At 37.1% G+C, this 15,565-nt stretch overlaps 1 protein-coding gene across 1 annotated transcript in view; it reads right to left on the bottom strand.

Moving 5' to 3' along the window:
- FARP2 (FERM, ARH/RhoGEF and pleckstrin domain protein 2) overlaps window positions 1-13,452 on the bottom strand; it is a 63,660-nt gene extending 50,208 nt beyond the window's left edge. Inside the window, exons 1-2 of the mRNA XM_081329642.1 lie at window positions 13,264-13,452; window positions 5,756-5,988 (exon numbers count right to left, since the gene is read on the bottom strand). Coding sequence (XP_081185768.1) covers window positions 5,756-5,959 — 204 coding nt within the window. The 5' untranslated portion in view covers window positions 5,960-5,988; window positions 13,264-13,452. The remainder of the gene's footprint in view (window positions 1-5,755; window positions 5,989-13,263) is intronic.
- Between the last annotated feature and the right edge of the window lie 2,113 nt (window positions 13,453-15,565).

The following is a 15,565-nucleotide window of genomic DNA, read 5'->3' as shown; positions in this document are numbered from 1 at the left end:
TTTACATAAATTCCAGATACTCTAATTTGGCCTCATAGGAAGAGTAATACTGTAAAGTAGATCTAATATATACATGGTATAGGTAATCCTTGATTTACAACCATTTATTTAATGACCATATGAAGTTACAGTAGCCCTGAAAAAAAGTGACTTATGACCATTTTTCATACTTATGACCACTGCAGAATCCCCATGGTCACATGACCAAATTTGGATGCTTGGCATCCGTATTTACGACAGTTGAAGTGTCCTGGAGTCATGTGATCATCTTTCACAACCTTCTAACAAGTAAAGTCAATGGGAAATTTAATTTAACAAACATGTCACTACCTTAACAACTGCAGGGATTCACTTAACAACTATGGTAATAAAAGTTGCAAAATGGGGCAAAGTCACCTGACAACCATCTTGCTTAGCAACAAAATTTTGGGCTCAATTGTGGTCATAAGTCAAGGACTACTTCGGCATCAACTCCCCTCCGCCCTGTGCGTTCCCACAGAGAGGGCCTCCTCAGGGTGCCGCCAGTCAGGGAATGCCGACTGGTGGCCCCCAGGGGGAGAGCCTTCTCTGTGGGCGCTCCGGCATTATGGAACCAACTGCCGGTGGAGCTCCGGACGGCATCAGATCTCCGAACTTTCCGTCGTGGCCTGAAGACCCACCTATTTGAATTAGCTGGTCTGGCCTGACGGGGGATTATGGGTTTTAAATTGTCGTTTTAGAATTGTATTACTGTTTTTAACTGGGCATTGGTTTAATCTTTTTTAATTTTTGTATTGTCTTTTTTATATATGCCCTGTGAACCGCCCTGAGTCCCTACCAAGGAGAAGGGCGGTATACAAATTAAATAAAACTTGAAACTTGAAACTTAATGCTATGTACTCCATCATCTATATTACAAATTATTCTGAAAAACTGAAGATACTTGAAAAATCAAGAAAATCAGTTCTGCTCACCTTTCTTGTGTAGATATTAGTCTTTGTGTATAATGACATTTCTGTATTTTTCCTTTAATAGCTACATAAAGCTATTCAGATTTATACATTACTTGCTTATGATTACTTCCCTTATTCACAATTACAATAAAACATTTATGCAGTTTAATACTGTCCACAAATGTTTTAGAACCCACTTCCCCCTAATAATCTCCCCAAAATTATGATGTTCTCTTTAAAAGAAAGCATTTTCCTTGAAAGAATAAAATATTGTAACTGCTCACCACAATAATATTAAGACAGAGATATAAGGACAAGAATTGGCAAGTTGGGAACTGAAGAATCCAGAATTGTGTTTTGTAAACACAAACTGTAAGTCATCCATTAAAAAAGGCTAAGAAAGAGAAGTTCAACATTTGGTCATAAATATATGTAGGATCAGATTTTTAAGTTCATGAGAAACTGTTCTTTATCTTACTAAAGATTATTTTACTAAAGTTGTTCATATAGCTAGTTCTCATTCAGCAACTGACTTAGAAAACAACCATTAACTGTTAAAACATTGAATTTTTTTTTGCAAACAATACCAGCATTTATAACCTTTACATGTTCACCTGTCAACTAGTGTGTATCATTCTGCATCTGATTTTTTCCTGATACACCCCCCCCATTTATAGAGTGCCTAAACAAGCTACTCTTCCTGAGCTGCTTTTCTCTGCAGCACAAGGCATCCATAAAAAGTGTTAACGAGCTCAGTTCTGTGACCTTAATTAGTTAATTAGAACATCATGCTAGGAAAACAGCAAGTGCTAGCACATTTCTATCTGTATTCATTGTATGCCTGCTTATTCTCTTGTAATCCCTTCGTCAATGAATGTAAATAACAACAATTAATTCTCTTCTTGCTAATTAACCCAGCACTGGAGTGTGATGGAAATTAGGGCTTGAAATTATTTTACCTAGCTTCCTTGTGAGACACATTTCCATGCCAGTTGAGTTCACCTGGCTGTCTGGAGTTGTATCTTTCCTAAAGCAAAGGGAAGCTGAAATAAAATAATAAGCACAGCCGTGGCTGTGTTATTTTCACTAGCAACCATTTTGTTTAATGACCAATTTGCTGTCCCAATTACAGTTGCTAAATGAGGATCACCTATATAGTATGTCTAACAGAATCTCTATTTAAGTTGAATCATTGAATTCCCATGAGTTCTGTAAGAGAAAGGGTTATTGTAAGATCCCTCATGACATAAAGCAAAATCATTTTTATAGGTCATTGAAAGAGGGACAGGTCATGATGAAGGGCTACCTGCAGATGAATGAAAACTGTATTTATGGTGTTAGGAGAAACTACAAGGGCTTTTTCATATATTACTGGGAGTCAAGACTGATTCGAAGGCACAAAAATCCTTTTCTTACTAGAGGAAAAAACAATATGGAGATCTAATTCAATTAGTACTTTAGGAAGGTAAATAAAAATAAATAACTTAATGCAGTTTAAAAAACATTTCCTGGTGGAGTTCTTCAATATTGTACTAAGATCTTCCATTTTCCATTTCCAGAAAACCCAGACTGACCAGATAAATTAGGACAAGTATAACAGCAACGACTGAACTGGTACTTACAGGCAAAATGCTACCAACGAATTCAAAAATAAGACACTGCATTGTCACTCTCTCCAAACTATATAACGAGAATAGCCAAAATATGTCCTTCAAGTTATATGGTCTTCAATTCTTCAATTTTCCACAGAACTAGAAAATCAGTGTCACTAAAAATGTGTTACTTTATCAAGAAGAAGCATCCTAATTCTTGGATGTGCATTCATTGAATCTCAATTCCTGTTTGATTTCACTAGTACTAAATGAGAGGTAAAACTGTTGTTCTCAAAAACTTCTTCAAAGGAAAGTCAGCCCATTAACAAAATAACAGGTTTTACCATATTTCAAACCAAATAACAGGGGCAACACAAAACCTAAATTGCTTTTGCAGAAACAGCCTGTAATATTCTCGGCCATGAATTACTAACTCTCTTTTAAGGGCAGATAAAAATAAGCTTCAGGCAGTTTATTTGCCAAATTTAGAATATTCAGAGTCATGACAAACATCTGGCAATAATTCTTTTTGGAATTTAGTCTTTTTTCTGACTGGCAACAAGATGCAGACTATGCTAAACAGTATTTAATCTATTGAAGAACAATGTCTAATAGGATTTGAAAGCATTAATCCCGCATTTCTAAAGCTGATCACATTTTCTCATTGTATAGAAGAAATTTTAAGAAATAAATTGTTTTATGAAGAAATATCTAAAAAAGAATCAAAATATGAGCCCGTTGCTGTTAGAAAAAAGAAAAATGTAGTTTTCATCTTTATTTTCTTTCTTTGCAGCATTAAAAATAGTGTTTGCCAAATGTTGTCCCAAAACTGCTACAAGTAATATGAAGAGATTGTTATTCTGTAACTTGCCACTATCACTGACTCTCACAAAAAATTCAAGTTTTTGTCCCCACAGTTTTTCAGTGGCAAAATTAGTTTCTGTTTAGACATTCTGTTTCAACTGTGTACCAATTTTATATCATTTATATCTTCCTGTATAATTAAAAGTTTGATTTTTCTGCAAAATTCACAGAAAATCACAACTAGTGTAAAAACATTCAGATTATTCAATATAGTTCAGTTAAAAGATGTTCTAATAGTCAAAAGCAGTTCTTGACTTTCATTCTCAAAATGTGGCAAATTGGACTATATGTAGACTTCAAATAAATAAATACTGACTGATGAAATTTTTTTACACTCTATTAAAACTGCACAAAATTTACATAGATATTCTATGCTAAATGAATAAAGTTGGATGGTAATAACGAATTCTTTTGAATAGCAAACTATTGGTCTTTGGGGATTCAGAGAATTTCTCATGACATGTCAGGAAAACTAGACAAATATTTAGTGATTATTAAACTCCATTAAAAATGACCTGAATCCAGTAAAGTTCTACAGCTATTGATCAAACAGGTGGGGCAGCAACAATTTGTTTTCACACAGTACAAGGTAACACAATATTTTGTAAAACTGAAAGCCTCTATGGAATAATGTGAGAATTTGTGCTACAGTTTGGAAATTAACAAGGAATTGTAAGTACTGCCCTTCTCACTCTTCTCCACTTATACAGAAACTCAATGTATGACAATTGAGCCCCACATTTCTGTTGCTAAGCGAGACATTTAAGTGAGTTTTGAACTATTTTACAACCTTTCTTGCCACAATTGTTAATTGTGCAGAATCACTGCAGTTCTTACGTTAGTTGTTAAGTGAAATCTGGCTTTTCCATTTTTGCTTGTCAGGAGGTTGCAAAAGGTGATACGCATGGCCCCAGAACACTACAACCATCATAAATATGAGTCAGTTGCCAAGTGTCTGAATTTTGATAACATGACCCTGAGGATGCTGCAACGGTCGTAAATATAAAAATGGTCAGTCACTTTTTCAGTTGGCATAACTTTGAACAGTCACTAAATGAACTGTTTTAAGTCAAGGAGTACCTGTACTTTTCTCTACAAACAGTATTTTAAAATATTCTGGCAATTATGAGAGAAAATGATAGCCAAGAAAAACAGCTATACTGTCCCAAAACTTAAGAAAATATAGTCATTTTCCATGCCCTTTGTATTACTTGAAAATGTGCTGACAATTGATGCATAATGTTTGTGCATAAAACATTAGTTTTAGGCAGTGCTTTTTTTGTAAAAGAAAAAGGTGCCGGAACTCACACATGTCATACAACCCGCCTTGCCTACCCTACAAGGTTCCATCCAAAAAAGGTGCCGGAACTCAGCTCTGAGCGTTCTATGAGAAAAAAAGCCCTGGTTTTAGGAATGCCATTTGTTTTGATAATAAAAAAATGATGATATATATCTTACTGAGTTAGGAAGAACAGTATACTTCATACAAATTGTAAGGGGTTGGACTAGATGACCTTCCAAGTTCTTCTAGGCCCTGTGATTCTATGAAATTGCCACTCTGGAGACAAGTGAGCAATGCTTTCTCTGACAATGCTAAAAATATAGCAAACTGATCTGTATCGACTACTGGTAATGTTCTTTAGCATTACAGCCAATACAACACCCTAAACAAAATGACACTTTTTACAATTATTGAAGTACATTTGGGAAGCTTCCATTTAGTCATACACTAAAGATAAAATCAGTGCTTCTATGGATGCAAACCAAATGGAAACCTTCATTAGACTTTGTTATATTTTAAGAATTTCATGTTAGTAGTATAGTACTTTTTATGATAAAGGAACTAATTATGTCACTTATTCATAAGGGATATTTGTTTAGATTTTTGAAAAAAATATCCAAAAATCAGAAAATTGCCCACAAAGTACCTAATAATTTATCAATATCAGTACATCCAAGGCAACTCGGAACAGAGGAACAAGGAGAAAATTAACTAGTTCAGCTAAGCAGCTTCTTGCCTGGTTGTATTTAAGGAATATAATATTATTCTATATAATATTTCACTGCAAGTGGGGCATGTCAGCTCCTTTTTAATAATTAAATACAACTCCCATCTTTTTTATTATTCCAAGTTCTACAAAACTACATAGGACACTTTGCCTTGTACAATTTAGAGAACTCTCCCCAAGATATGTATACATACGTATATACCTTAAACAAAACATTCATTACCATTTAATTCCAATGTTAAAGGGCTTTTAAATAAGTAAGCCATGAGTCTAGATTCAAACAAAATATTCTCAAATGAATCCATTTTCCAAAAAACAAGTTTAAACATTTGGATACGACAGCTTGCTGAAATCTTACCTCAATATCAAGTACTTCCTGAGTGTTATCCAAAAGCTTGACTTTGATTTGTATAGATCTTTCATATGTTCCAAGAGAGGTTGAGACCTTGGCAGAAGAAATATTCTGTCCTGGTTCCAGAGTACTCACTCCAGAATTTTTCTGCACTCCCAAGCGAGATCCCGGAGTTTGCAATACTCTGTAAGTGCCTTCTATTTCTCCCATTTTTCACATCAGGCAATACTCCAAATAACCTAAAGTGAAACACAGGGATTAGATTTTAACATGACTACTTAAAAATGAACGAAGCAAAATACTGCTTTTTCCAGGCTTGAAAAAGTTTGTACAATAATGAAATAATTAAGTGATTTTGTGGTAAGAATAACCAATCTTTTTAGGCTAGCTGTCATAAGGGTGGAGGGGGGATGAGGATGGATTGCTAGTGTGCAAAACAATGAAACAAGATGGGTAGGGCTATGTTATATACATGAGCTTGGCCAGGATTTTCTGGTTTTTCTTCTAAACTTTCAAGGTGTGGATTTTTTTCTGGGCTTTTAAAACCTCTTTTGTACTGCTTTAAAGGCCTTTAAAACTAATTTTAAGGCTATTCGTAAGGCTTTTAAGGCTACTTTTAAGCTTCTATTGTTGTATTATTTTACATTTTTAAAAGCAACATTTGCTTTATAATACAGTTGTGTATATTACTATCTCAAAAAGATAAGAAGCTACATTTTAGCTTTGTAGTAAGGACAGCTTTCTGAAAGAAATGAATAATAAAAAAAATGAGATTCACAAACTACCAGTTCTGTAATTTATCTTGTACATTCAGTAGCCAAACCAATGAACGTTTTTTAATCACACCTGTGCATCATTCATCTAGTTGAAAGTTTGTAACAATGTACTGTAACTACATTTGAGATATTAAAATGAAATGCCATTCACATTCAGGATACAGCGCGCTTGTTTCAAGTTTCAACATCAGCTCAATCCCCAGGCATATTTATAAGAGACCAGAGAGCAACAGAATGACTTGACTTCATATTACTGAATCAAAGATTGGAGGTTTAATTTCATTTCTAAATATAGATGGAACATATTTTCAAACATAGATTGGATGGCCAATAAATATTGTTAAATATAAATAAATGGGCAGTTGGAGTCTTCTGTGCATTGTGGCAAGAAGATGTATTCAGAGCAAAATATGACAACTAACCAAGAAGCACTATTTCAATTTCAAAGAAAGGCAAACTGAGGTATATTTTGTTTCAGAGGATATGTAGTTCATACCAGTAAAGCTTTGCTCTCTCACACACATGCACACATACAGTTTCCTGCTTTTATATGCTTCTTCATATTGCAATTATATGCATGTTTACATGCTTTACAAATAATGCCTTAATATCCGATTGCATAAAACTTTGTTATTACTGCAAAATAACTGTTCCTAAGATTTTTACAATTCTTAAAATAAAAACTAATACAGTATGTAAATTTATATTCATGTCTTCAGTAATAGCCATTATACAGAGGAAATGTTTTTTAAAAATCAAAATCACCACTAATATTTCAGTTCAGTTAATTCAGTTCAATGAAAATAGTACAAGTACAGACAATAATCTCATAACTCTTCCATTTATAGCCCACTGAATGTCTGAACCTTTGCCCATAGTTGTCTGTGGCATTAAAAAAAGGGAAAGGAATCTTGGCAGCCTCACTGGATAAAATAAGTCATTGTGGAACTTTCCCCAGTCTGGGCAATACATCCTTCAGATGTATTGGCAATTCTCATAATCCTTAGCCAAATGGCTCCATGAGTTTGCAGAGCCCACTCTGTCCACAGAACGTACAATGAATGTCAATCATTAATTTAAAATCTCTTTTTAAAAAGGCTATTATTTTAATTACTAATGTCTTAATTTTTATGTTAGGGCCATGATGTCTGAATTTACCATTTGTATTTCACAGGCTTGAAATCTACATTCATTTTCAAGGAAAGATATAGAATAGATTGTAACGCACTACTGAAGCAAAGCTACTTGAGCACATTTAGCAGTCAATGCAAGGTACCAGTTTTGACCTTTAAAGCTTTACATGGCATAGAGCCAGATTATCTGAGAGACTGTCTCTTCCAAGATTACATCTACCCATACAATCAGGTTCAACAGAAGTGTACTGCAAGTTTTGTCTGCAAAATAATTTCATCTGACAGGAAGGAAGGGAGTCTTTCCTGCCATGACACCTGCCCTTAGAACATAATCTCCTCTGAGATAAAGTTAGGCCCAATCCTTCATGGCCTTCAGGAAAAAAACCCAAACATGTTTTTTTCACCAAGTCTGGGAATCCTCTGGTATTAGGGACCTCACATGCTGGCTGTATTATATGTACTGCAATATTTTCTTAATCTTGGTCTTGTTTTTATCCATGATTATTATTTTAATTATTTTAAATTGGTTTTATAATATGTTTTTAAATAGATGTTATTGTACACTGCCCAGAATCACTTTGTGAGAGATGGGCATATAATTCTGACAGATAAATAAATGAATAAATGAATTTGCTAAATGAAAGTCTGAGGTTATCCTTTTTAAAGAACAGCAAACAGCCACTAACTGTTCATCCATACTATCCATCTTGTGAATGATACTAAGTGTTTATTGATTGTAAATATTAATATATGAATTACATTTGAAAGAAATTTCTCCTATCATGATTCGGTTAAAAGGGAATAAAAACTAAGAAATTTGCTCTTACTGAATCCTAATAGTCAAGAGATGTGCTTTGTGGAACAATCCAATTCTGGTTATTTCTAAAAAAATAATATTAATATGTCTGGAAAATAAAAAAGGAACTTGGGTCTTCAATCTATGTGTTCTATTATACACCTAAAATCCTACCAAGGGGCCAATACCAACAGGATTAGTTTCCCAGCTAAGGGATCAAGCAAGGTCAAGAAATGTGAGAATGATAACACACACACCCTCCATTCCACTGGATAAAGGCTAAAACTAGCTGCGATCCAGCAATGCCCAAGCTAGACAGAATCATTATATAATCATTATATAAACACTCAGCAAATGTTTCTGATTCTCGACTTGAGGAAAAACAGGGCGAAGTCCATTGATTTACAAAGGCAGGAGGAAAAGGCTAAAGATTTAAACCCCACAGCAAACAAATTGGGCTGAATTTCTATTTTCTGCAATAGATCTATGTATGTGCTATGTCCGGCCATGTTGAGATTTTGAAATTTCTACCACAAACAACTTTCTCTGTGTTTGAAGAGTCGGGATTTATCACTTGTCCTGTGAAACTTAACCCAATATAGCATCAACCTTCCACTATGACTTTTTGTTTTAATGGGTTAACACCAAGATATGCTTTTATTTCTTCTGCCTAATAATTCAACAACTGCAGCCTCCCAACCCCACCAACTTGACATTTACCCACGTATTCTGCTTGGACAGTATCTATTGCATGGGTGTCAAACTCACCATGCCATGTGATATGTCGCAATGTATCGCAACTTTTTTCGCATTGCCGGCGCTGGGGTGGGCACAGCTTCCGCATTATGCAACCAGCCCGCGGGCTGACAGTTTTACACCCCTGATCTACTGGGATAACCAAACAGAAGCGACTCAAAGGTGCTTTTTCAAAAGGCAACTTGACTTTGTTTTTCCTAGCAAAAACAGTCCAGTTGCCTTTTGAAAAAGCACCTTTGAGACAACCGTGACCTGGATGACTAAGAATCTGCACAGATAAACAGAAATGAGAACCTCAAATCTCTGTACACCATTAGCCCAACTTTTCCAGAGAAAAAGTTGATTATAAAACAAATCTACCTCATCAGTGGAAGACTCCTAAAGGCAAGAGATACGTTTCTGTTTTTCCTAGATAAAATTACAGCTATATTCTACTTCAAAAGGCCAAGCCTTTGTGCCTCTTCCCTGGAGGACTAAGAAACACTGCTAGGATACAATTAAAAGTTTTTCAAGGACTACAATGCAAAGGTATGTTACAGCAGCAAGATCCCTCTCAAAGAAGGACAGGGAAGAGGCTCTGTAATGATGGAGTTGTTCTATTTTGAGAACTTTTTATTATTTTTGGCCTAAATCCAGGCTTCTTCTGCTGCCCAGCTATTTTTTAGGCAAGTCCAGTGAGACTCTTGGGAAAGACAATCTTTCATTTGAATCTTCCCTTCTATCTCCAGGTAAGATTTCCATCTCCAAAATGGAGCCTTTCCCCTCTCTCAAATAAAGGGAACATAATTTTGCCTTTTTTCTGCAAAAAACAAAACAAAACAAAAACCCCTGGTTAATAGCAGAGAAAAACTTTCAACAGAAACACATCTTTTCAATTTCCATGCCCTGATTTTGTTCTACTTTCAATTCTGCCTTGAGCCAATCTTCTCCAGCAAACTCTGCTCTTCTTGATGGTTTTATGCAGACTAAAAATTGAAATACCATTCAGCACAGCTAAGAGTTATTTGGAGACTTCATTTAGAATTTATTTTATGTTATTATTGCAATACTTTAGAATAGAATAGAGTGGAAGGATCCTTGGAGGTCTTCTAGTCCAGCCCGCTGCTTGAGCAGGAGAACTTATACCATTTCAGACAAGTGACTGTCTAGTCTCTTCTTCCACCTGCCTTTTGTTGTCAATACTCTTACAGTTGGAAGAGATTGTTATATGTGTGATAACCACGTTCAATTCATCAAAATTGTTTTTGACAATTGCTTAAAAATCTTATTCATAATATTTATATGGAGATAAATAAATCCACTATCTGATATTGAGTTTAATTTTAAATGGTAGTTTGATTTTTAATTTAAATGGTAAGTTTAGGAACCTAACTGAAATGAAGACACTTTCAATCAATCTTATTGGCCACCAGTACTACAAAACATTCTACATGCAATAGTTTAAAAGATGAACTCATAACAATTACATGCAACTTCTACTGCACTGCTAGCCTTGCAAGAAAAATAAGATTATAGATGCTAGAACAATAAAACACATTTATGTAATAAATTAAGGGGTCTAATTGAATTGTATTTATGTAGGTTTCACTCAGTAAGTTTCTGAGCAGTATGCAATTAAAATACTAAATACAATACACAAATAAAACCAGTAATGAATAAAAGATGAAAGGCTGCAGCTTGCCAAACTTAAAAGTACTTTCAGATGAAAGGGTTTTCATTTAACTTGTAGAGTTAATTCTTATCCAGACTTCCATAGCTATGCACCACTATTAAAACATCACTGTACCCTGCAACAAATATGCACTGGGTATTTCCAAGAGCACTGCCTCTGCTGGTCTCAATGTATAGGATAAGAAATATATAAAAGTAGGCATTTATTCCATTTAGTCAGAATGAAACTAATCCATGATGAAATTAAAAAGGTCAAGGTTAGTACTTCGGATCCCAAAATAAATACAAACAATATTTTATGACAAATAACATAAGGCTCATTAAGGAGCTGATACAATATGTGTATTCTGCAGAAATGAAGGCAATATTCTGGGAACGGCAATCTTACCTGAACAAAGGTGAATACATTACAGGTAGTCCTCAATGGACCCCACAATTTCTGTTGTTGAGACATTGAGTTTTGCCCCATTTTACAACCTTTCTTCCTACAGTTGTTAAGTGAATCATTGCAGTTGATAAATTAGTGCCTGGTTGTTAAGTGAATCTGGCTTCTCCATCAACTCTGTACGACGGTCACGAAAGGAGATCATGTGACCTTGGGACACAGCAACAGTCATAAGTATGAACCAGTTGCCAAGCATCTAAATTTTGTTCACGTGACCATGAGGATGCTCCAAATGTCATAACTATGAAAATGGTCATGTGTCCCTTTTTTCATTGTCATTGTAACTTTGAATGGTCATTAAATGAACTGTTGTAAGGCCACTAAATGAACCTGTACTGTAGTATCCATAATCTGTAAATCTGCTTCAGGAAAAAGTGATAGCTGTAATAGCATTCAATTATTTCTTGACATTGTCTGATATCATCTTATCTCAACTGAACAACCAGTCAAGCTTGGTCATGTGACATACATTAAGCAGAATTGGAAACAAAATTGTATTGCTCATGTAAGTTTTAGGGTTGTGTAAAGTTCCAGATTTAATTCTAAAAAGTTCGTTTCAGAGTACCAATGTAATGCCCATCTTCAACTTGTTAAAATAGCTACAATTTTCCCCAGCATCACCCAGTAGTTGCAGAGGGCAGTCTGAACTACATTTTTCCCTTTTAACAGTTTAACACTACAATATGAATCTAGAGAAAAGGAATTTACAATTTGGAAAATATTTTCAGCATACTTCAATCAGTGCAAGTGTTTTGCAAGAAAAGCATGAGGTTTATGCACAAACTTTACCTGTGCACAAATTGACCATAAGTTCCTACTGTCATTTATTTAGCTATAGGTGGCACCTAATCTGCTTATGAAATATTCAGAAACAGGTTAGTAAAAGTGTAAATCGTCATGTGGCCCTTACAGTATATAAAGAAACACATATGCAAACCTTGTGCAAACACAATAAATAGAATATAACCAAGTTTCCTGTAATAGCTAAAGCAAACTAGAAAAGATAAGTTATATGCAGCAATTTTCAGGAACAATGGGTTGTACTTATTACAACATTTAAACGTACAGGCAAGAGTTTTACAAGCTTTTTAGAAGAAAAGCCAAATAAAGTAGGCTATTTAATGTCTTGGGAAAACTGACTTGCATTAAATCTACCAAAATGACAGTGACACGCGTCAGCTTTTAAAACGCAATTTCTGAAGAATAATCATTGTGTTATTACAAAGTTATTTCAATACACAGCTGATTTCAGCAGCTAGCATGGAATCAGGATAAAGATAACCTAACCCTAATGAAAAACAGTTTTAAAACAAACCTCGCTAACAAAGTTGTGGGGCATACTTGGGGAGCAATCACCAGGATTTAACACAGCCACGGCATCAAATCTTGGCTGCAAAGATTGAGGGGGCGTACAGATTGTGGCAACCCTGTTTCCAGGCCAGAAGTCACAAGAATCCCGTTCGATACCCATCTCTGGTATGGGTATCGTCAAAGGGAGTGGCAGGGACCAAAGAAACGGCCGTGGTTTTATATCAGGGGTCTTCAAACTTGGCCCTTTTATGACTTGTGGACTTCAACTCCCAGAATTCCTCAGCCAGCTTTGCTGGCTGAGGAATTCTGGGAGTTGAAGTCCACAAGTCATAAAAGGGCCAAGTTTGAAGACCCCTGTTTTATATGTTCCAGGGAAAGACTGCTAATCCACCCCAAGGTTCGACCTCGCGCCCCCACGTCATCATAAATCCTTGGGCCACGAATCCTAGGAACCGACAGGGTTGAAAATAGGGAAAAGCGAAGAGGCTTCGTCTACAAGCCCCCCCCCAACACGGATCTGAAAGAGTGACTCCCCCCCCCCCAGCAGACTCAGCACAGATCTCTGTTACGGACATCATTCCTTCATCGCTTTGTTCATTCCGCCGTTTCCTCGATCGCGCTCTCACCTTAAACCGCCGCCAAAAAGAACCCCAACGGGCGCCACCGCTGCCACTCGGTCGCTCCTTCGCCTGCTCGCGCCTTCCCTGCTTCGCCCCTTTCCCCCGCTTCAGAAGGCCAGCGCCATCATTGCCTCCCCTTTTGCCTGATATCTGTTTCTATTGGCTCCCGCACTTCCCGGGGCGGGGCTTCAATTCCACCCACCCACCCACCCCCACCAGCTCCAGGAGCCCCGAGTCAGCAACCTCGGAGGAAGGCGGAGTCTGCCTGGAGTAGCACGCGGGGGTGTTCGTCTGAGTGTGCGAGCTGCTCAGAAAATGCGTGGCGACAAGAAACTAAGGGCGTTATCCCGAGTGGCATTCGGGACCTTGCAGGGTTGGGCGAGGCGTGCGTCGCTATTAATGAGGAATGTGTGCACAGAAGGCGGAAGATCGGTTTCCTCAGATAGCGTGATATTTTCAAACTGCTTTTATTATGCTGAAATAGAATAAGGAAAGCGTACTTTATAAAAATGTTATCCTTGCGTTACTCCTTTTCAAAATCCCTCGCTCGTTCCAATTAACGCAGTGGGAAAGTGCACTTTATTATATAGCTGCTTACCTCAGAGATGGGCCACTAAAACAAATGAGGAAATTCTGCCTTTCAGAGTTTCAGCTGTGCTGAACTAGCCCTCATAACATCTGTAGCTAGGTGGCCAAATGCGAGGAAGAATGGGAAACAGGTCAGTTATATTTAATATATTGCAAGTTCCCCTTTAAGCAACAGAGTCAGACACAATATGACTGCAGGTGTTTTTGCAGTTCTTAAGTTTAAGTTCTTAAGTTGTGGTTTCATTGATTTTTCTGACCCTTTGCTTTTCGAATGAACCCCAACTGATGCCAAGTTTGTGCCCTAAAGAGCCAAAATGGGAATAAAGGAGGCAAAATATACTTGGCATGCTTCCAACCAAAGAAAAAAAATATTGTAATTCTCTTGTTTAAAAGAAATTAAGTGGAACTTTAGAAAAAAACCTATTCCAGAAAATAAAGTTTTCAAAAGCACTAAAATTAAACTAGTTTTTCATTCATTATTTATAACATGGAACACTATAACCATCCAATTTCACTTTAAACTTGTGATGTGGCTTTGTCTCATCTCCTAGGGTATGATTTACACAGGTTTATCCTGTTCTTTTCTCTACCATAGAACACCACCCAGCACCCATAGAACACCACCAAAAACATCAAGGAAAGTCAGGACAATGCACCCTTATGCTGGCAGCTTTCTTAGTACAGCTAAGATTAGATTTTGTTAAACATTCATGAGGCTCACAAGTTGGAAAGGACTTTGGAAATCAAATCATTCTAACACAATCCAATTCTATGAGCACTCAGTGCAAGATCTGCATATTATTACATATTACTACATATTCCTGGTAAATATAGGGACGCGATGGCTCAGTGGGTTAGGACGCTGAGCTTGTCAATCAGAAGGTTGGCAGTTTGGCGGGTCGAATCCCGAGTGCCGCGTAACAGAGTGAGCGCCTGTTACTCGTCCCAGCTTCTGCCAACCAAGCAGTTCGAAAGCACGTAAAAATGCAAGTAGAAAAATAGGGACCACTACGGTGGGAAGGTAACAGCGTTCCGTGTGCCTTTGGCGTCTAGTCATGCCGGCCACATGACCACGGAGACATCCTCAGACAACCGCTGGCTCTTCGGCTTTGAAACGGAGTTGGAAACGACTAGCATGCGTGTGCGGGGGAACCTTTACCTTTACCTTAAATATTTATTTATTTTATTTATTTATTAATTTAATTTGTATACCGCCCTTCTCCCTAGGGACTCAGGGCGGTGAACAGGGCAATACATAAAAACTAGATACAAAAATTAAAATTATTAAAACATGATTAAACAATGCCCATAAATTAATACAAATTTAAAATTAAAGTCATTTATAAAAATCCCACCCCGTCCCATCAGGCCAGGCCAGCTTGTTTAAAGAGATAAGTTTTAAGATCGCGCCGGAAGGAGCGGAGATCGGGCGCCATCCGGAGCTCAACCGGAAGATGGTTCCATAAATCCGGTGCACCCACAGAGAACGCTCTCCCCCTGGGGGCCACCAGTCGGCATTCTTTGACCGGTGGCACCCTGAGGAGGCCCTCTCTGTGGGAGCGTACTGGGCGGAGGGAAGTTGACGCCGGCTGCAGGTGCTCCCCAAGGTATTCTGGACCCATGCCATGAAGGGCTTTGTAGGTCATTACCAACACCTTGAACCTCACCCGGAAGACAACTGGTAACCAATGCAGCTCGTGGAGTAAAGGTGTGACATGGG

The sequence above is a fragment of the Vipera berus genome (assembly GCF_964194415.1).
Source record: "Vipera berus genome assembly, chromosome: 5".
NCBI lineage: Eukaryota > Metazoa > Chordata > Lepidosauria > Squamata > Viperidae > Vipera > Vipera berus.
Note: the sequence above shows the minus strand (reverse complement) of the source record. Positions and strands in the feature narration are given on the sequence as shown.